This window comes from Dipteris shenzhenensis, chromosome 17, assembly GCF_047967505.1.
Source record: "Dipteris shenzhenensis isolate YYH24624 ecotype China chromosome 17, Dip_SZ_1.0, whole genome shotgun sequence".
Taxonomy (NCBI): Eukaryota; Viridiplantae; Streptophyta; class Polypodiopsida; order Gleicheniales; family Dipteridaceae; genus Dipteris; species Dipteris shenzhenensis.
The window spans coordinates 40,216,147-40,239,888 of record NC_141612.1 but is presented as its reverse complement, the minus strand read 5'-3'; the positions used below and the strand labels follow the sequence as shown (position 1 = coordinate 40,239,888).

Sequence of the window (23,742 nt, the reverse complement as noted above, 5' to 3'; positions counted from 1 at the left end):
CAACTCTGATAAGGAATGTAGGAAGTTATAATGTTGGCATTGAGGTCAACAAGACAATTGAAGGAGAAGAGATGGAAGAGACATCAAATGTAAGAGACACCTCAGCACGTAATGGGAATGCACATTTGCAAACAAACAGATCACAGGCGATTCCTCAGCAGGTAATGGGAGTGTAGATTTACAAACAAATGGATTGCATGTTAGTTTTGATGCAATAAATCCCAGTCAAGTAAGAAAAACAAAAAGACTCTGAAGAGATCAATCATTAATAGAGGATGGGTTTCTTTGAAAAGAAGTGCACGAAGAGCACTCGAGATGGATGGAAGCATTTGTAAAAAATGGCATACTATTCAATGTCATGAGAGACGAGACGCTCCGTGATGCCTTGAAGTCATGTGCTAGATCTTGATTTGTTATGCCAGAATATAAAAAAGCGAGAACATATCATCTTGCTAGACATAAAAATATTGTGGTAGATTGTCTAAAGAAAAAAATATTGAATTGTATTTCTAAATACGTGTGCACTCTTAATTTTGATGGATGGACTAGTAAGTAGGCCAGACCATTGATAAATGTAATGTGCATTACTACCAAGGGAGCAATGTTCTTGGAGAGTATTGACACCTCTCTAAAAGAAAACATTGTAGCATATATTTTTAAAATGTATGAAAGAGCAATTCGTAGAATTGGTGGCATTGAGAATGTTACTGCATTGCTACCAAATAATGCATCAAACTACAAGACTGTGGGTGAGATGATAACGGCAAAGTATCCCACGATTACATGGGTGCCTTGTGGTGCTCATACTCTAAACTTGTTGTTGAAATATATTGGACAATTTCCATTTGTGCAACCAGTGCTCAATACTTACATGCAGTATTTAGAGCACACTTAGTGAAGGCGCTATGAAAATTTTATCAAACCAGATTTGCCACATCTTTTCTTGTGCTTGCCCTATTGTTGGAAGTGTGTTAGGATTTAATCAAGACTGTTGTTGATAGATGATGGATGAACTGGCTTGAGAAGAAGTGCCAATACACAATGCCAGGTAATAGATGTGCACATCTTCTACAATCATCTACATTTTGGAGAAATGTAGAAAAAAGCAAAGAAGGTGTTGAGCCATTTGTGCTGAAGATGGTTGACACGGATTCCTTTCTTATGGGTAAAGTATATTGGAAGATGGCCAAAGCAATATGGAAAGTTATAGAATCTATGTGCTTTGTAGCTAAGGAAAAGCAACAGATCTCTCTTTTGCCTGATAAGAGATGGAAGCAAATGCACACCCCTTTGCATGGAGCTGTTTTTGCAGTACATCCACAATACCAAATGCATGCTCAATTACAAAATCTAGAAGTCATTAATAATTTTCAGGAGATTTGTTGAAACTTGCTTCCAAGTGAGCAAGGCGAGTTGGCCTATCAACAACGAATGAAGTATACAAATTGTGAAGGTTCTTTTAGCAATCCTTGGAATCTTTTTATGGTACTCTTTGTTGCTCTTGGGGTAGCAATGTCAAGTTTTCTCTATGTTACCTAAGTGCAATGAATGGTTGTCGCTATCCATCTTGCCCATGGGTGGAGGCTAACAAGCTTGGTAGTTGGGTAGAGGTTCAAGTTCTAGTAACTCATTTTCTTTAGGTTACTTGAGTGTGATGAATGGTTGTCACTATCTAGATTGCTTGCGGATGTGGTGGAGTACTCAACTCCTTTGTGAGGAAAAAGGAAATGGTGCCCACATCTGTTGAGGTGACATAGGGTAGAGAATTGATCTCCATGGGGAATCAAGATATATGCACAACTCCTTCCAATTCTCCATATCATAGAACACATCTAGGTGGCTAATGCTCATATGTAACCTAATATTCTTTTCATGTTCCCTTATACTACACATTTTGAATTTTTATGCCACTAGTTGAGTGGTACCCTACAAACAAGTTGTAGGAGGGGTCCAAATTAAGTGAGACTCCATGAGGGTGGTGGCTAGCAATTTCTCAAGCTATCCAATTAGGTTGGAGAAATAGTTTGATAGGGATGTCTTGGTGGGATTGGGCAATGTGGCAATATTAGATTATACTAGTCTAGCACTTGGTACCTATAGAACACAAACTCGACCATTGGGAGGTTTCCCAATAAATTAAGGTCGACACTTGATTAGAGCTTTCTCAATGCCCTTGGGAGCCTATGGCCGCATTAGGTCCCTTAGAGTCCTAACAATGACAATGGAGTTTGGTGGGATGCTCATCATTGGGAAGGAAAAGAGGTTAGCACAGACTCTAGATAAGAAGAATGTAATTTCCATATTCTTTTATCCTCCAAATGTCTCATTTTAATTCTCCTTGGTCCACTTGCTGAGTGGTCCCCTACATACAAATTGCAAATAAAATTTAAATTGAGTGAGATTCCATGAGGATGTTGGCTAGCAATTTCTCAAGCTATCGGAGTAGCTTGGTGAAGTAGTTTGATAGGGATGTCTTAGTAGGCTTGGGCAATGTGAAAACATTAGATTGGATGGTCTACCACTCATCCTTGTACTTGGACCTCTTCCATTGTGAAATGGAGCATTTTTTGTTAAAATATTTAGCCATTTTGTCATATAAGATGATGTTGGGCAAGGGGGTTGACTTGATTTTAAGTGCATCAATCCTTTGGTTTGGGATGCTATGGTGCAATTGGGTGTAGTATGTACTTGCTTTGTGCCAAATATTCAAAATTTATTGTGCTTGGATTTCTTTGTGTTGGATCTTAGAGAGGGGCAATACTTTGGGTAGGGACATTCTCAACTAGTGGGAGTCTCTATACCTCCCGTGTTAGTTTTCAAATTAGTTTTATAGGTCGTAGAGATCCTCTTCTAGCTCAGTCTCATCATTCTTAATCTTTCCCTCATACTACTTAGCTTTGATATCATTGAAGTAGGCTATCTGCGAGGGCACCAATGTTGAGGGATGTAGTTCAACACGTTCACTTATTAATTGGACTCTGTGGTGATGTCCTTCCAAATTTATTGCATTAGGACACTTCCTCTCAAAGAATTAACATAAGTCATGGATGTCTTTTGTAAGTTATTTTGATGTCACACTGAGCTAGAGCTCAGTTGGGGACTTGACATCACTTACTACTCAACTATCTATTGGGGATATATATATATATATATATATATATTGTTGGGGTGGATCTTGTCCAATTTTTAATTTGAATCATGGGTAGGGTGTCTTTACAGAAGTGCTATTGTCTTTAGAGGTCTCTTGCTATTGAATTCAAGGTGGATTTTGGTTCTTTAGTGCTTGCTCCACTTGAGGCTGCTTACCCGTGACCAATCTATCTCGTGCTCAATTGGGCTATCCTTTCTACTCCCATCTTCTTGGAACTCCTTGTCTTTTAGGCTAAAGGCTAGGTGGATGAATATGGAATGGGGACAAGTGGCTAATGTACCTATTGGTCCACAAGCTTTTATTGTATGATCCAAAGCTGTGTGCCAAGATTAGAGTGAGTTTAGCACTTTGCACACTCTTTGATCCGTGTCAAAAAGTTGAACTAAAAGTGTATCACTTAATCAACAATGCATCCATATCTTGCAATAATTTTATTGGTCATAAGGACCATTGCTCTTCTTTAATGGAGAATGGATAGATTGCCTCATTCAACATGCAGTTTAGGACAATAAATGATTTTCAAGATGGAATAAATGATTGCATTGGCTACAAGAGGGGTAGGATGCTTATTCTCTATGTAGGGAAGTTGAAACACTTCCTCGACAAAACCCTTTCTTGGCAACACTTTCCTGTTTTGAATGATAATGGAAGGGTATTTCTTATCATAGAGATATGAATCAATGCCTCACAAAATAATTGCATTGGGCTAGGAGAGTGGTAGGATGCTTCTTCTCTATGTCAGGAATTTGAAACACTTCCTCAACAAAATCCTTGGTCAAAATAACTTTTCTCTTTTGAATGAGGATGGAGGGGTAATTTGTTATCATAGAGATATAAATGAAGACACTATTCAAAATTTTGGACTTTTTCTCTTCATTTGAACTCTTTTTTTGAGCAAATTTCCTCCACTCAATATCACTTGGTGAACTTTGAAATAGGGTTTTTTGGAGCAATAAATGGGTCACTTTGAGAGAAATATAGCCTAGTAAAGCTAAAAATTCCCCAAAGTTGTAAGTGGTGAGCTCCACTCAATACATTATTATGGGTAAATTTTCAACAAAATGGTCACCTCCACTCAAATATAGGCTAACAGGTGGTGTATAGATACTGTTAGATATCAATGCTCCACTCTCGTGTAACTACGCGGGAACCAGATAACTCTACTTGTAAGCCCCCAATATGAGGAGAAGGCATTTGAGTAGCTCGGTTATTTGGTAGGTCCTGCTTTGGACACCAGATGGGAGCCATGTGTGGCCTGATGGCTGAACGGCTTCAGATAGAGTTGGCACACCGCCAACTAGGCTATATGCAAGTGCGGGAAGGCATCCCTTGACTAGCCGCACTGAGGGTAGATGGAGCATTTCCCGAGGCAGCCACTCTCGGGTTGCGGGGCCCGTTTGGAGCCTCAGATGATCCCGGATGGCTCTGGGCCGAACGGACTCCGTAGGTTAGTTGCTATGTTTTGCGCACTAGTTCTATTGTATGGTCAGTGGCCTATTTCGGGACCGACCCCCAGTCGATCGTTTTGGGCGGACTGGGTCGGTCACCCAATTGAGCCTAACTGACTACGACTGGTGGCTATATAAGAGCAAGCCCGTGAAGCCCATTTCATCACTGGCTACAGCAACCCTGATTCCTTAGCATCCAGCCTCCGTCTTCTACTATTTCCAGCACGCCATCGAAGCTTCTTTCACAGGAGCGCACGGTTGGGAGGTAGCGCCATCTATTGTATCAGTTCTACAGTAATCTAATTTTTTATTCTCCATACTATCTTGTTTTCTCTCTTGCGTACGAGATCGTGTTATCTGTTGAGCACAGACGTTGTATTATTTTCTTACAGATACACCATTTGATTGGAAAGAGTTTGTTGAATTCCACACATAGGTGGTGTATAGATACACCATTTGATGCATAAAATATTGTGGATGTACATAGGTTCTATGCCACATAATATATACCATTTGTTTGAAACAAGGCATACAATATGTTATCCTATGCCATGTTTCCAATTGCGGGGAGCCAAAGGTTAGGAGGTGAAGGGGGAGAGGCTATGAAAGAGGGGGAGGGAGGGAGTAGGGGGGAGGGGAGAAGGAGGGGGGGAGGACGGGAGGGAGGGACAGGAGGAAAAGGCAGTGGAGCAGGGGAGGAGGGGAGGGGGGAAGGAGGAGGGCAAGGGGGGAAAGGGGGGGGAGGTTGTGGATGGAGGGAGAGGGGCTGGAGGAGGGGGGAGGAGCGGAGGACAGGAGGGGGGCAGGGGGAATCTCTTCCCCCCCCCCCCAAACCTATTGCATACACAACACGTTGGGAGAAGGGGGGGACACTTTTTGTAGAAATCAAGAAAATTTGATGATTTGTGCAATAGGTTGGATGCACCCCGTACCTTTTGCACATGCAACAAGTTGGGGGTGCACACAACTTGTTGCGCAAATCACTGAAATTTATTAATTTATGCAATCGGTTTATATGCACTCGTAACCTATTGCACATGCAACAAGTTGGTGGGGGTTCACACAACTTATTGCACAAATTGGAATCTAGGATTTAGGATATATAGTCTATAGTTTAGGGTTTAAGGTTTAAGGCCTAGGTTCTATATTTTAGGGTCTAGGATGTAGGAGCAAGCATCTAGGGTCACAAGTCTTGGGTTTAGGGTTTAGAATTTAGGGTTTGGTATTTAGGGCTTATAGGTTAGTGTATAAGGTTAAGAGTTTAGATTATGGAATCTACTCTAATGTCTAAGGTTTAAAATTTAGGTTAAGAGTTTAGATTCTAGAATCTACTCTAGTGTCTAGGGTTTAAAATTTAGGGTCTAAGATTTAGGGTTTAGGGTCTAGGATCTAGGGTTTAGGGTTTAGGGTTTAGGGCTTAAGATTTATAAGTTAGTGTATAAGGCTAATTTTTTAGAGTTTAAAATCTAGGGTTTAGGGTCTAAGGTCTAGGGTTTAGGGCCTAGGATCCATAATTCAGGGTTTAGGGTTTATATGTTTGTGTATAAAGTTAAGAGTCTAGAATCTAGGGTCTAGAGTCTAGGGTCTAGGGTTTAGGGTTTAGGGTTTAGGGCATAGATTAGTGTATAAGGTTAAGAGTCTAGAGTCTAGAATCTAGGGTTTAAGTTTTGGGTTTAGAGCCTAAGGTCTAGGATTTAGGGTTTAGGGCCTAGGACCTAGGGTCTAGGATTTAGGGTTCAAGGTTTAGGGCTTATAGGTTAGTGTATAAGGTTAAGAGTTTAGAGTCTAGGGTCTACGGTCTAGGGTCTAGAGTCTAGGTTTTAGGTTCTAGGGTTTAAGGTCTAGCGTCTAGGGTCTAGGGTCTAAAGTATAGGGCCTAGGGTATAGGGTGTAGGCCTAAGGTTTAGGACCTTGGGCATAGGGTTTAGTGAAACATTTGTAAAATGCCTTCCAAAATATATAATTGATATTTGATGGGGAGGACACTTTGCACAAGCCTTAAACCATCACACATAAGTATTGAAAAATATGCATCATACATAAGTGTTAAAAAATATGCATCAGTGGGACTTTGGCCTATACACTTGTCTCTGATATGTATGACACTTTGCACAAGTCTTAAACTAAGTGAATTTAAGGCCTTTGCAAAGTGTCATACATATCAGGGACAAGCGTGTAGGCCAAAATCCCACTGATGCATTTTTTTCAACACTTATGTATGATGCATATTTTTCAATACTTATGTGTGATGCATGATAAGAAACAAGGAAATATGCATTTCAGACCATGCAAATGATATCTGATCGATATGATACTTTACACAGGCCTTAAGCTAAGTGAGTTTAGAGATTTTGCAAAGGATCATAACCATTAGAGCCAAGCATATACGCTAGAAGCACAATGAAGCATATTTTTCAACACCCAAGTATGATGCATGGTAAGAAACAAGGACTCAATAAAATGCATTCCAAACCGTGCAAATGATATTTGATGGTTATGATACTTTGTAAAGGATTTAAAATGACTTATTTTAAGGTATAAACAAAGTATCACAGCCATTGAAGAGAAACACATAGGCTAGAAGCACACCGATGTAACATTTTCAATTCTCATGCATGATGCATGATACGAAACAAGAAAATACTATGTAAATGATATTTAATGGAATGATACTTTGTACAGGCCTTAAACTAAAAAACTCAAAGACCTCTACAAAGTATCATACCCATCAGAGATACATAAGACAAAAGCACACCAATATGTATTTTCTAAAACCGAGCTTGCGAATTCATTCACTAATTTCTAAATTTAAAGTTTTTGATTTTGTACATACTCCTTAGTTTATAATTCACTAATATTCTTCAATTATTTATGAAAGATTTTTTCATTCTCATTTTTTTAATTATTAAAAAAATACATATTATATTATTAATTTTCAAATAACTTAAGTTATAATTTATTATAATTTACATGTTTTTAAACATTGGTATCTTGAAAAGTTTCCAAAAGTGCAAACCAAACCAATCTTCTTCACAAGGTTGTGACTGTAATAAAATTAAAATTACTTTTTAGAATAAAATAGACCTAAATTATAATATTAAAAAAATCAATATATTAAACAAAACAAATTTACTTTTTCATTAAATATAATTTCATAAATATTTAAAACTAAATGTAAATATAAATAGCGGAGTCGGCAGTCCTTGATAAGACTCCTTCATTGCTGTGTTTAGCAATCTCTAACAGACAAGTCTTCTTAGGAATAAGGGCCTCACTAGTAAGATCACGAGAACCATAGGTGATGATCGCTCATCTATCTTGTTACCTTTGAGCCATGGTCATCCTAACATGATGGGATACCCTCCTTAATTCTCCATCTTCAACATTATAAATCTTATGGTGAAGTAGGATCCACTCATCTTTATGCAAATATCTCTTAACTCACCCACGGTATGACCACAACCTGTGATTTGCCTTCTGTCTTTTTAATGGCAAGGGTTTCAAGCGCCTCAACTTGAGCCTCTTTTGAACTTCATCGAAAATGAGGTTGACACTTCAGTTGCCATTGACTAGATTCAAATCCTTCACCATGTGGTATTGGACCTTAACATCATCACAGACACTTATTCGTCCAAAACTGCCATTAAATCAATTTGATGTTTGATGCCAGGGCTATGGCTATAGGGTTATTGCTCCATCACCAAACTTTGGGAAACATTTTGTTCAATGGGGACTGAGTTACATTAGCTAGCCTATTAGAAATCACATCTATCTCACAAAACTTCTCCTAGGCTATGCTGATTTGCACTTGCTCCACCATCCTTCCAACCTCTTCAACTGTAGCCTTGCGGTCCCTCTTATGTATTCATTCCACTCCACGTCTTGACTCATCAATTTCAACTACCTTCCTGCTAGTTGTGATGACTCATCAACTAAATATGCCTATTGTGATGTTCTCTTAGGCTTAAGAAGTGGAACTAGGCCAATGCTTGAGTGCTCTTTCCGCTCTCTATCTGTTGAGGTATAAGTAAATAGATTGATTTCTTGCATTGGAAGAGCTCATTGAGCCTCACTTTCTCCTATGTGTGTTGTGGAATCACAATTGTTTGTCGATGCTACTCCAACACAAGTTCACTTTTTTGGGCATATGAAATCGGGTCTTAGCATGGGAAGGTGACACAAAAAGCACTGTCCAAGACATTTGCTGCTTTTAGTGATACACCTATTTCAAACCTTAAAAAATTATTGCAATTATAAAATGTGCTTTTTGACTCTTCCAATATTGTAAGTTCATTAAAGAACATTGATATTTAAAAAAATTCGTATATTAAGATACATAATTTGTGCTATAAGTAATGTGCTATGTGCTTTTGTAAAGCACAAAAAGCATGTCACCTAACCATGCTTAGATCCAATCATAATCGCTTGTTGGTATTGCTTTGGAAAAATCTCAAGTTTGAGCACTGTGCTAGAGTGCTATTTCATTCCATTGGCAAAGACCGACAATCTCCGAACTAAAGGGAAATCTAAAATGGAGGGTTGCTCCAATCTCACAGATATCGAGCAAGAGGCCAACAAGTCACTTGCCTGACCAACTTCTATTATAGAACATTTCTGAAAATATATAAGCTTTAAGTTCAAAAAGATTTTTTCTCCCTAGAGTGTTTGGTTGCTTTATGTATAATCACAAATTATTTAAGGGTTTAATGTGAATGAAAAACGAAATTTAACATTAGAAATGAAAGTATACCATGTCTATTCTAAAAATTTCAAGTATAAACATTTTTCAAAATATAGTTGTCCATATTGTCCTATTTTCGTGTGCTTTTTTTTGAACGTGTAAACTTATCAAAATAAAATTAATTAAGCCTTGCCAATATCATGTACTATGGTCTTCTTACAAAAACATAAAATTTATGTGACATACCATGTAAGAGGTCGAATTAAATTCAAACTAGGAATCTAATAATAAGAATAAATATGTTAAAGGACAATCGAAGTTGTTACAATGGTATTATTTATTTATTTTTTAGGGCAAAGTTAGTATTATTTTTTGCCTGCCCTCAATGGGTAGGCCATAGTAAACACAGGGCGGATCTACAAAACGAAAAACTAATTATACACAAATATTTGCAGCTCTATTTGCAATTGGCTGGAACTAGTAGTTGCTGATTGGCAGGAGCTTTTGTGATTGGGCTAAAGTTCCACTTTCTATTTGTTTCCTTTAAGTCCTACTTGCTATTTGTGATTGGCTAAAGTTCCACTTTCTATTTGTTTCCTTAAGTCCTACCTCTTGCTATTTGTACACCATCTTTTTCTCCCCCCCCCTTCTCTCTCTCTCTCTCTCTCTCTCTCTCTCTCTCTCCTTTTCTGCTTTTTCTTCTTCTTCTTCTCTCCTTCTTCTTCTTCTTCTTCTTCTGTCTTAGCTTCCAATTTGCTCCCATTTCTGTGCACCATCTCAGGCAGGCCACCTCAATGAAATTCACCTTGTTTAACTCACATTTGGTTATTAATAGTGCTTTGATAAATGTGAAAAATGCTACTCCTCCTAGCAAAAAAAGAATCTCACAACATCCTAGCAAATTCCAAATAAAGATCTATTAAAGGACAAAGGGTTATGCTACCTTGAAAAGATGATATAGGTTCTTTATCTACTAATCTCTCTCGTAAATTCCCTCTGGAAAAATATGAACCAAAGTTTAGTTAAGGCAAAGAACCTTTAAAGAAAATTAAAAAACAAAAAATTTGGGGGCGAATTGACATATAAGCTATGGGAGGGAGCATGTGCTTAGGCTAGATAGAAGCATTGGCTGAATCTTATTCTTCCAAATGTACCATGAAGGCATTCATTTGGTAGTGACATCACACAGTTTTCAAACAATTCAATCTCCAACAAAGCACTACATAACGTGTGCGCACTTTTTACAAGTTCTCTACCTAAATTTACTATAAAGTTTCATACTAGGTCTGTGTCCATGTGGGGCTAGGCAAGGGGGGAAGGACGTCTGAGAAATCCCCATTGGCTCAAAATTGCAAAGACCTTCAAATTAGCATCAGAGCAGTGTTGTGCATCCACCACTAAACCCCAAATTTGGGACTTAAAACCCATGGTGGAAATGGAGTGAAACAGATCTGTAATTTCAATATGGATCATGACCATAGTCTACCCAAATCTTTCCATTGAAAAAGAATAACACATTTGTGCTATATTCACAAGAGAAGGGTATTCTCCAGCTCCATACTCAAAGCTGTTGGAGGAAATTGTCACAGAATCTAAGAACAATCAGCTAGAGAAGACTGGGATCTTCAACCTAAGAGCCAAGCAATTGAAGACTGGTATAAAACTTGGAGAGTGGAATTAAGCAAAACCAGAGGCACTAAAGGAAAGCAGCAAAAGAGGGAGGAGAAGGAGATTAACCCAGGAAATTAGAGCCAAGCTGAAGGGTTGTTTCGGTTATGCTTGATTCCACCGAGGCCCCTCGTTTTAAGGTATCCTTTACTCTACCTGTATCCTCAGCATCTTGACAGCTTACTGCCATTGCAGTGTTTCCTTGCATCATATGTATGTCGGACAGCTTCAAGCTCATGCAGAAAACACATATTGATTCTTTAGAACACAAGAAAAGCTTCTCAAACTCGCAAAGAAAACGCCACCCACAGCAGATTTATTTCTTACCTTAGCTCTCAGCATCTCATTTGCCTGAATCAGCAGATTTTCCTGAAAAAATCGTTTCCAAGGAGTTCAAGCGAGTGACAAAGAAATCAAAACATGCGTGTAGATTGTCATTTGTAGATTGTCATTTGAATTAAGTGGAATCACCCACCCTTTTACGAAGCTCGTGGGTTTGTTCCAGCAGCGATTCAATCTAGCCAGCAGTTTTAACATGAATGATGGCGGAAATCTAGCTGCATTCTATAAGATTTAAGAGATGCAGCTGTATTAAGATGATTATAAAGTTTGGATGTTTCGTGTAATTGCGAACTGGAGCTCTACCTTCCTTGCCCGAACTCGGTTTATTCCTGTGCTCAATTGGATTTCCAGTTTCTGTAAGTCCTCCACTAGCAATCCTCCCAGACTTTCGCCCTTAAAGTGTCTGCAGCATTGATAATTCAAATAACACACCATGAAGGCAATACATGTTAAATAACCATGAAAATTCAACATCAGCACCTATCCCACACCTTTCTCTGCTTTGCATGAAAGCCACCTGCTCCTTCATTCTGGCAACCTCACGTCTCCAGTGCTGCAAAACGAATAGTAGTAAGAGCCTCACCAGAGGCCTCCGATTTTGAAAGAGACATTGTTGTTAAGCTTAGCATGCAAAGCCAACCCTAGTAGTAGCATGTTAAAATCTTGGGATGAGATGAGTGACGCAGATTGTTAAATCAAGGACAGAAGAACATCAATAATATTTTTCCTGCAAACAATGGAATACGGCATACCTCCTCGTTTCTTTAATTTGATCATAGTTCAGACGGGTGTTGTGTTTACGTCATAGTACTTTCTAGATTCAACCATACCACTTGCAATTACGGGTGTTGTGTTTACATCCTGAAAGCTCTCTGTAGATTCAGCCATACCACTTTTGCAACCTGGCATTTTGAGAAAAGATGACTAATAGCTTTAATAGCAACTGAACGTGGCGGACATATCTGGAACCACTTCATCAAATCAGCCTACCATGTACCGACAACCAGTTATGTAACACTTTCCATAGCATACCTGTGCTTTCCCTAGTTATGATAAACCAAGTTCTCGCAAACTATCCACTATGCCTCTACCCGTCCTCAAAAACCATTTGTCGTTCAGAGAAGCTAAGAGCAACCTTCCAGCCAGCAGATGCCTATGTGCATCTTGGGAAGTAACTTTTCTCACTGGATGATCCTCAGCCTCAAAGAATAAAAGCACCCTCAGCAGCAATTAGTTTCGGCCGCATTTAGCTTAAATTGGGCGTGCATTGACTCCGGTGATTTCCTGTCCGCCACTCTATAGCCCCACGGCTACTCCCAATTCGCCACGCTCTTCTTTTAGAGACTCGTTCCCCTTGACTTATCCACCCTGGACCATGGCATGCCCTCAATAGTGACTGCTCATCTCCACCACCTTGAGACTTGAACCACCCCTTAGCCCATCTCTTCCCTTCCAAGCTATCAAATTTTCTTGAGATAATCTTCGAACATGTAATTTTTCAGTGGAAACTGGATTGTATCATACCAGCACAACGTGCCCAATGTGGTCACCTTCACCTCTGACTATACCTCTGCGTTATGACGACCCAAGGTACTTAACACCCGAACATTCTAGGCAATACTTTTAAACTGGATATCTAGTACAGCAATCCTTGGAGTCCTTTGATGTCCCCTAGGAAATTGAGAGGGAAAGTCCCATCGGATGTTTAGACCATTCCTTTGGGCAATAGAAGAAAGTGGGAAAAGAGCATCATACCATGAATACAAGAGGAACAAGAGGTCTCCTAATTCAATAACCTACACTCATCTATACTTCAATTTTACACTCCTTGGAATAGACTTGTATAACGTTTGATGTGTTTTCTGATAGCCTTAGTTATCTTATCAATGAGATGATTCGAATTCATATCAATATCTAGATGGAAGATGTACTTTTGTTTGTGGAAACTCAACAATTTAGCCTTTCCTTTTTCTTGGAATGAGAGCTCAAGGACCTCCTTCATAAGTTTGTATAGAGAACAACTTCGCCTCTAGTTCATCCTATGTTGCCATTTTTAGCACCTATCTTAATACGTAGCATGATACTGAAATACATGTTGGGCGACCCTTATTAATCCTTATCTGTACGTTCATTTGTGGAAACTCAAGTTCAATTTAGCCTTTCCTTTCTCTTGGAATGAGAGCTCAAGAACCTTCTTCAGAAGTTTGAGTGGAGGACCACTTCCCCTATAGTCCATCCTGTATTGCCATCAACCCTTTTGGTGATTAATACATCAGCGAGTGTTCCATGTATCCCAATCGTCTTCCCTAAATGTCAACTCCTCTTAAAGATTTGATTGTTCCATTTATTGTTTAAGGAAATAGGAATTCAAAATAGCATCCCAAGTTTATCCATAAAAGGATATAAAAAATAAAGGTGTTGGTTTTCTAATACATATATCAAAATTTAGAGAAGACGTCAGGAGAGACATCCAATAATTTTACATGGATGAGTTATGGAAGCAAATGGAAAATTGCATATTAAACTTGTAAAGAAACTCGTGCGTATTTACAATGTAGTCACCAATATACGAATACAACAACAAGCTTCAGAAGTTTAATCATATGAATTAAATCCATATTTCAAGGACCCAAATGATAGGCAAGTACCTCCATGCTTTCTTGTGAAGAAAGTATGAGAAGGCTTGCAAGAGCTCCACATACACACACAAACACATGCATATGCATATGCATGTACATGTGGATGCGCATGCATCATGTGTGTGTGTGTGTGTGTGTGTGTGTGTGTGTGTGTGTGAGAGAGAGAGAGAGAGAGAGAGAGAGTGAGTGAGAGAGAGAATCTTAAAACAATCCCCACGGGAAAAAACGCATGGGACAATAGTATAGATCCTCACATGATACAAAGGTCGTTTGTATTCCTCCATAATCATACTCTAATTCAATGTTGGATAAAACAATATTAAAAACGGATCTATTTAGAAAAGCAAAGGTAGTTATATGTGTGCATACATACATGCATTCGACATCCTCTATATGTGTGCATGTGTATATGTGCATGCACACGAGTAAGAGCGAGAGAGAGAGAGAGAGAGAGAGAGAGAGAGAGAGAGAGAGAGAGATCAGAGAACAAGAAGCTTTATGAATTAGTTTTGGAACTACATCGAGAAGATCTTTACTTCTAAAACTTTTGTACAAGAAAATAACTTTTAGATTTGAAGATCGTATATGATGTCATGACAATTCAAGTGCAAATACAAAGAGCCTATTATTTGGTCAAGTAAAATGTATTATTTGGTCAAGTAAAATGTTTATTTGATGAAAATAAAACTGTATACCTAGGACTATATATAGTCCTAGGTATACAGTTTTATTTTCATCAAATAAACATTTTACTTGACCAAATAATAGGCTCTTTGTATTTGCACTTGAATTGTCATGACATCATATACGATCTTCAAATCTAAAAGTTATTTTCTTGTACAAAAGTTTTAGAAGTAAAGATCTTCTCGATGTAGTTCCAAAACTCAAGATCATGCTCAGACTCACCCTTTAAAAATACAACATGTAGTCTTGGGAGGTTGAATTCAAGATCATGCTCAGACTCACCCTTTGAAAATACAACATATAGTCTTGGGAGGTTCACTATATGTAAGTCCTATGTATCATGTGCATTCAAGGCCTAATTTAAAAGTCCCTTACTAGTGAATTTTGCATGAATAAAACACACCCTTTTCTAGTTAATTTGTGAATACCACCTTTAAATATTACCCTTCTAAATGTAAAAAATGTGCCTAAAAAAATAATTTAAATTTCCCTTGTCTTGAATCCAAGTGCTATGCTTACATATTTTATGCATGCCCCCCCCCACCCCCCTTTTGAGCAAACAAGATAGTCTCAATCTCATGATAGTAACTCACAAGGTTGAAAATTGTAAACTCTATCGTGCATAGAAGGGACTAGCTAGTAGCTACTATGGCATCCCTCATATGTCATCAGCACCAAATGGTGTATGTAGACCAAAGCATAAACAAGTGCTCTCATACATAGTGCATATCTACACACCCATGCACACTTGAGCATCCAGTAGTTTTTGTCAGCACTCCGAAGGTAAAGAGAGCCTAGACTCCCAATCATGATAAAGGCTATTACTATGTGGTTAAATTTCAACAATGCCATATCAATAAGATAGAATGCTTTAACATTGGAGACATGTTGCCTCCTTTTTAGATTCCCAATGCTTAATGGGAAAGTATATCTATGTATTTTATTGTACAAGTTAAGGATATAATGCAGCCAAAAATGCCATATATCTAGGAGATGTATCTTCTAATTGTCAAGCCTATTATAGTACTAAGCACTCAGCTATAAGGTTTAGTCCATTTGTGCTTATCTATGGATACCATCCTAGATCATTGATTGCCTTGGGCCTTAAGAAGTTGAAGATACAAATAGCTAAAGATTTATTAACAAATATGCAAGAATTATAGATACAAGACTTTTAAATTAGGCCTTCAACACACGTTTTTAGAGGGTTCACACATAGTGAACTCCCCGAGGGAGGAGAAACTAGAAGTAGAGACAATTTAGATAGTCTCTCATAAATAACTAACACAATTTGACACATGTTCTACATGAATCTGAAAATGTTCTAGACAAAATACAAAAGTAACATAGGAACTATATTGGATGGAAAGATGGACTAGATGAAGATTCAACTTAAGAGAGAGGGTTCTTATGTAAAGAAAATAATTCCTAGATTTATTTTTTAGGACATAATATATGAAGGGGGAAATAATGTTATATCCCTAGCTAACCAAGCTAGCTAGTGACTCATGTACGGATCGAGGGAGACCCTAGTGGATGGAGTCAAATTTAGAATGAGTAATCCTAACTAGAGTGTTATAATTGGATGGAGTCCTAGATGGGAATGAGGCCTGTATGCTAATTATGGCCTTAAATTATGGCTATGTATTATTACTAAGAGGGTGATCAATACCTAGAGAATGATTTGTAGTGAAGGACTAAAGGAATGGGACGTACTTATTAATTATAGCTTCAGACTATGGCTATATAATGACAAGAAATCTCAAGATTTGAGAGACTGATTAGAACCTAGACAATGAATCCTACTAGAGGCAAGGTTATATGATAGGCTAGGTTAATACATCCCTCATAGGTTGGACTTCTATGATATGGGATAGAAGGCAACCCTCGCGTTGTTGCGGCAAAACACCATACATGATACATGTGTTGTTGCTATGTAAAAAGACATGGATATATGAAACACCATTGATTCTAAATACTTCAACTTGCCAATTAATATATTTATTTGCATCATATCAATCTAGAAAAGGGAATTTACTACATGCGTTGTTATGGATGTAAAAGACGGTGATGTATAAAAGACCATTGATTTTAAACACTATAACTTACTAACTAACATGATTATTTGCATGATACCAATTGTAGAAAGCAAAGATCGCTCATAGTTTCCATATTTCTATGGAGATCTAAGTTAGGAATAAGGGGAGATTTGGTCCATATCACATAGCTTTTGACTTGAAATCTTTTTTTATTTTAGGGTTTTCATATTTCTATAGAGATCATTATGATGTACTGCATATCACATAGCTTTAGAATTGGAATGTTTTGTTATGATAGGGTAAAAGTTTTTTTCATTTGTAGAGCTTCTTTTAAATATATATTTCCTTATAGTTTCCACATCCCTTCATTCATATTTTTTTGCATGCACACCCTTATTTTACTTGTCAAAACCTTATGTTAAGGGGAGCATAATAGTTTGATCAAGGCCTTACAAACATTTATATTACAAAGACTAGCTAACAAATGTTTTCCAATCCATCCCATTTGGACATTTGGGTAGATAGTTTCCTTGGTAGCTCAGTTTCCTTGGTAGCTCTCAATTCTTAGCGTATCAGCCATGTGCTGCGTATTTCCCTTCACACGATTCGACTCCAGGGCCCATGGTCTTTCCCCTTCTTGCGTACCATCTTCTAGTCACTCTCCAAAAGGATGGAGATCAACAACTTAGGGGAATGGTAGCTTGGCATGAAACATTGGCACATAGGCCCAAGCAATGTGAAAACCTTGTAACTACTGGCCGAGTGTGGCAATCTAGTGTTTGTGAACTATAGAAACTCAAATGTCAACAAGGAGACGGTATGGGAGAGCTTTGATTATCCATCACACATTGATAACTGGCCAACAATTGAATCTTCATGTCACTATGCTCGCTGCTACAGCTGTCCATGTTCCCTACAAATCTGGAGGCATCTACATCATGGCAGTTTCCAACTACTCCAATTACTTGCTTCTTTATACTTAATTTCACCAACCATCCGGTCCAGAAATATATTGTAGATCAAGACAATATTGAGGTCCCCTCAAAATGCCTCCACTAACAATGTTCTGGAAGCCCATAAAGTTGTTGGAAATGACATCATTGGCCAAGGCATGCATGTCAAAGAAGAAATCAAATGGATCTTCATCACAATAGATCAATCCTCAGTGCAATGGTCAATCCTAATGCAATAGATCAATCCATCTATTCAAATCCATTGATTCACCAGCTTCCAAGAAGTGCTTGAGCGAGGGGTTAACCATGTCCAAAATCTTCACAAGAACAATGTATGATTGTTTGTCTTTGCTCATGCGTGTGGTGATAGAGGGAACAAAATTAAAGGAAGGATAGCCTTTGAAGGGCCATTATATTCACCCATGGCTGTGAGACCTTCCATCCCCTCCTTGCTCTCAAAGCTACATCTTGTCTTTCTACCACCTCCCCAGTTTAAGCCTACCTCTTGTGTTTCCACTTCCTCCCCTTTCAAAGACTCCACGGAGCTCCTTCTTTATGACACTTGGCAAGCTCTTCCACTCTAAGCTGCCACATGTCCTCATTTTTTTTCCATGTTGTCCATGGTTAATAGGTTACAGATACAAGGGTCTACCAGCCTAGGATCACATCATGTAGCTTTTCTATAGCCTCTAATGCTAGTGGATTACTCTAAGGTAAGGTAGTGAGTTCTAGATGAATCATTATTGGTTCTATCCTTAGTTCACCAAATTTGGTGACGATGATCTTCATAGTAGACTTCGATTAAGAGTTGTCTTGATTCCTATATTGACAATTCAAATTCATATATGGAAGTCTAATAGACATATGTTTTACTTTATGAATAATCGATTAAATGGAATGCATAATTTTTAACTTCCAATAATCACATGGATAGATGTGAGTTGCCACAAATAACCTATATATAGCTCTTCTAGTATTTGTCTAAAATGTAATAAAATTTTGTGTTGTCTAGAAAAAAGAGAAACATAAATAGCACAATGTATGTGTAACCTTTATTTTGAGTTAAGGTCTACAAAATATGAGTGATGCTTACCTCATGCTCCCGTATTGCAATTCCATGATCTTGAAGTCCTAGTCCAACCTTGTTATATCTTTCAATTATCTTTCTCATGCTATGGATGAAAAACATCATACATTAGACATGGAATCTCTCTCTCTCTCTCTCTCTCTCTCTCTCTCTCTCTCTCTTTCTCTCTCTCTCAATAGAATAGCACAAACCTCATCTCATCTCATCTCATCTCATTAAGCAAGGAATATGTGTAGAAGGATTTCGAGTAGACTAATGTGTATAGGACTCAAGTACCCATTAAAAAGATATATGACTATGACATATTGAAGACATTGAAACTTTAAATGTGCATTTTCATTTCAAGCCATATGTTAAAACGTGTGTAGGACTCAAGTATCCCCCAATAATACAAGAGATATGACTATGTGACACATTGAATCTTTAAACGATTGCATTTTCTTTAGAATCCATATGTTAAAAATCACATCATATTTAAAATCTAATCATACTAAGTTTAGCTCCTAAATTTCTAGATCTAAATGTCAAAATTTCATGTTGCAATATTTTTCCATTAATTAGGATCAATCATGATTCATGATGTTAGATTACTCTTCGTAGAATAAATCTAAAGTAAGAAATGCATTTTCATATTTCAAATTCAACCAATGTGGAGCTAAACAATCGCCATGGGCACACAAGGCTCCACTCGTCGCAAAAGATTATTAAACCAAACAACTAGCAAGATTATCCAACTAGTACATCTTCTTATATATGGGGGAGCCAAGGTCCCGTTAATGGATATTATATGTCTATTGATCCTAAATTGTTCATCACCATGTGTCTCCCATGTGTCAACCTTGTATGACCTTCCTCTTTGCCATGCTACCTCTTTGCCATGCTACAATGTTATGCACATAGATTGTGTTTCTTTTATCATCAATCATAAACTATCACAACTTCTTGCTCTATGCCCCTAGCTAGGTCAAGAAGTTGTAGCACCTAACACATATGAGTGTGTCTAATTCTATGTGCAACTCTTGTTGGAAGTACTCTGATGTGTCCATCATATTAATTGGTGTCCATTAATGTATGGCTACATATAGACCTACAGAATCTTCCCAAAAGGCTTTTACAACCCACTGCAAATCACTCTATTGTAGACAACTACATGCTTGCACTAATATCATCTTAGAAATTTGATGAGTATATATCACAAGCCATGCGCCATAATTATGAATTACCTTGCAACCATTGTGAAGGTCGTCATCCCCCAAAAGGCATGCATGAGTATATGAGGCCTCTCCTATACTTGGGCATTATATACTTTGTATCCAATCTACCCACTTATGTGTGGGATTAACCCCTTTGGACTTGGCCCATGGCATGTGTACTATAGTATAAGGGGGATCTTAGATCCTCTGATCTTCCATTTCGTACATGTGCTTTTGTCATGCACGCGCTCGCGCGGTGTGTGTGTGTGTGTGCGCGCATGCACTTTCTATTGATATATGGATGATTTAGGATGTTCTCTTTTATTTATTTAGATAAGTTTCATGAACATTTATGAACCCTCCAAAGATAAAGGTGTATACATCATAAATGCCATATACTAAATGTCATCATGAGAAAGAAGAATATAAATTTTGAATAATATTACAAAACTAATGGCCATTTAAATTCAAATTTATAGTCTTATATAGAAACTATCATGGATGCTATTTTAAATATAGATAACAACAAGATAACATTTTTACAAAAACATGTTAACAAACATCCTATCCAAAAATGTAAGGAGCATGTATGTAGTAAGAAAAATAATGCCTACTTAAACTTTCCAAATTGTTGATCAATCATGTCATTGCATAACCTGGATACCTTGTCCTCACTTCTCTTAGGATTGTCAGTATATAGAAGTATATGTATATGGATCTCTTTTTTATGCATTTTAGAGCCATATTTGCCAAAATGGAGAAATAAAGGTTCTTGAGTTGGAAAATGAGTACAAAATGCATTAGACGGATGCCTCAAGTTGAGAAACAAGCGATAAGGCCATTATAAGCGTGATGATACCAATTGGGAAGGCCGGTATGATTAATGGGATGGAGCTTGTCATAAGGACGTTCAGGAATCTTCTTGGTCCTCTAATTCCACCATGGATAGTCCTTTGTCACACATTTTACAGCAAAGGAGCAAAATTTTCTTTTGTTTGGCCAAAACTTCCTCAAGCCAAGCAATGAGGATGCATAGTTCTCATACTTCATGGGATCCCAGGGCTCCTGACTACACAAGCTTTAGAATTCAATTTCTCCTCTAATTTGGCCCTTTTTTAGAGGAGAAATTAGAGGCAAGTAAAGGTACTTAAGTTAGACAGCAAATGTGCAAGGCCATGGAGTTTTATGCAAATAAAATTATGCTAAGATCATACAAATATTAGGATCCATCTGGTCTCTCAATTATCCATGGATGCCATAAATTTTTAAGTTATTTTAAAAAATCTAGAATGTGAAGATAAATGCCATTAATAGCATCAACGAATTGATTAATGGATGCATAGGTTGACAACTACTTCAACATTGACAAAAGCAAACTCAAAACCCGCATTAATTTTCTCTCCCACTTTTTGCATTCATTTCACTAGATCTTTCAAGAACCTTCCACCCCAACCCTTATAACCCACATCCTTGTTCTCTTTCTCCTACACACTCTAAGCAGTCAACCCTCTAGAAAGTATAAAACATGTGTGAGCAAGCACACCTTTAAATTACTTGTATATTTAAAATTGTACATTATTTGTATAATTGCTTTTTCCTAATCTATACATATACTTGTTATAATTTTAAAATTTAAAATCCATTTCATACATGTACATGCTATAATTACAATAGGTAACTATTTTCTATAATCCTGCTATCTATAAATGGCCTCTATGTCCCCTAAATTAATGTATTCCCTTCTATTAATGAACCTACTATGTCATATGTTATACAAAGTAACCGCTAAGTGTACAGACCCTCAAAGGCTTGCAAGCTCTAAGGCTCAATATATTGTTTTTAAAAAATCCCCCTTAAAAAGGAGCACATAAGTGGGCTACCCTACCATCCTCACCCTTGAGAAGTGATAGCTTGAAGTGGGTTGCCGTGCTCTAAACTTGGTAGAGAAAATTAGCCATAGTTTGTAAAATACTTATTTTGATGCATGTAACTTTATGAAAGGATGAAAAAACATGGTAATTATATAAATAATGTGATTTGATATGTTACATGACTTCCTTTGTATTTTTCAATCAAAAGATATAGGCTATCAAAGTTTGGTTGTTTTAAAGATCAACATAGATTTTTCAAAAAAATTTGCATACAAATTTGTCTCAAGCATTTGCCTTTAAAAATTGAATAGCATTTTGTCCAAAATATTTGCCTTTCAAAAATAACATTGTGGAGACCTCTACTAAGATTTTCAGAAATAAAGTATGCTTTATTTTTTTTCTCTCTTTTTCCCTCTTTCTCTTCTCATCTCTCTTCTAAGTTTCCCGTCTCTACCTCTTTTCCTTCTAATTTTGCTCTCTCCCACTTCCTTTCACAGTCTCCCATTTCAGGGATGCTTTTACAATCTCGGTAAAGTTTAGTACTTTTTTATTTTTTTTCTTTTGAATTTTAAAGGAAAAAATGTAAATCCTAGCGAAACTTTAAATTTTTTTGCATAAAAGTTTCAAATCCTGGCAAATGTTTCAAACATGTATTTTTATTAGGGCATACAAACTGTCGATGCCAATATTAAATTTTAGCTTCTTAATGAAACTAACTTGAAAAAATCATCCATCTTTCACACTCTCATCCCTCTTCTAAGTTTCCTTTCTCTCCCACTTCCTTTCACACTCTTATTTCCCCTTGGTATTTTAAAATATGGTCTTTCCTCTCCCAATGTTTTTAAAATGCACATTCCCCATAGCCCTTTATTGCTTTCTCTCTCCCCCCTTCTTCTTCCTCCTCTTTCTCCATCTGTCTTCTTCTCCCTTTTTCAAGGTGTTTTAAAATGTGAGTACCCCTCTCTGTTTTTAGAAATGCCCCTTTTCTAAAACCCTCTCTTTCTCTCTTCTTGACCCTCTCAATTTCATTATATTCGTATCTCCATCCCTTCCTCTTGAACCTCCTACCAATTGAATTCTCTCTCCCTTTCCACATCCCTCTCTTAATTTTTTTCTTCCTCCCACCTTTTCCCTCTCAATATTTGCTCTCCGTCTTGCATTTCATTTGCCACTCTAAAATTTTGCTCTCACTTCTATTCACCCCCCCCTTCCCCCACCTCTTCTTGAATCTCTCAATTTCCTTCATTTCTTCTCTTTGTCCATGCACCTTTCCTCTTCTCAATTAAAGTTCCATTCTCGCTCCCCCTTCCCTCTCTCCAATTCCCTCTTGCTCCCACTTTTCCCTCTCAATTTTTCACTGCCTCTCTCAATCCATTTTTCTCACCCTTTCCTCTTGTCAAATTTTCCCCTTCCCTCTCTCAATTTCCCTCTTGCTCCCAACTTTCCCCTCTCAATTTAACCCCTTCCTTTCTCAATCCATTTTTCCTTCTCATTAGGGGAGAAATGGGTGTATGGGGGGTTGTGCCAAAGGGTGTGCAAGTGGGATGCCAAGGGGTGTGCAATTATGGTATGTTTCTCCCTATATAGGCAAGTTTACATGCAATGCAATAAGGAATCGATTATCCATCTATTTGTGTCTCATGTTCCTTTGCTAGCACATTGAGAGTTTCTGTGTTTTCACCCGCACGGGCCTTTGGCCCTTACACATTGGCGAACACGATATCCTTGAGTCATCAACTGAATCTCTTTCCCACAAAGGCTAGAGCGAGGCGATCATGAATACACTGAGAGCGGCCTATACACGTTTGTGCAGGCTATATGAGGGCGCACAAATCAATTTGAAAGTGGCAAGGTGGAAAGCCCAACGTCCAACGGTCACAGTTTGAGTGGGCTCTCCATTGAGAGAAATGCAATGTTGGTTCGCAGAGTAGACGAACCAAGTGAAGGGCATGAATAGAGACAATTCTTGGTTTTTAACGCATCAAG

The 23,742-nt window shown here is 37.8% G+C and overlaps 1 protein-coding gene across 3 annotated transcripts in view; it reads right to left on the bottom strand.

The window, feature by feature from the left end:
- Window positions 1–10,439: 10,439 nt before the first annotated feature.
- Window positions 10,440–23,742, bottom strand: part of LOC147892109 (MADS-box transcription factor 23-like) — a 32,843-nt gene continuing 19,540 nt past the window's right edge. Inside the window, exons 2-7 of one of the 3 annotated variants that reach the window (XM_087388188.1) lie at window positions 18,699–18,777; window positions 11,782–11,843; window positions 11,594–11,693; window positions 11,424–11,465; window positions 11,276–11,317; window positions 10,440–11,174 (exon numbers count right to left, since the gene is read on the bottom strand). In XM_087388188.1, the coding sequence (XP_087244314.1) occupies window positions 11,013–11,174; window positions 11,276–11,317; window positions 11,424–11,465; window positions 11,594–11,693; window positions 11,782–11,843; window positions 18,699–18,777 (487 nt within the window). In that variant the 3' untranslated portion in view covers window positions 10,440–11,012. Of the gene's footprint in view, window positions 11,175–11,275; window positions 11,318–11,423; window positions 11,513–11,593; window positions 11,694–11,781; window positions 11,844–18,698; window positions 18,778–23,742 lie in introns of all 3 variants that reach the window. The other 2 variants (XM_087388190.1, XM_087388189.1) reach the window with 2 other exon arrangements.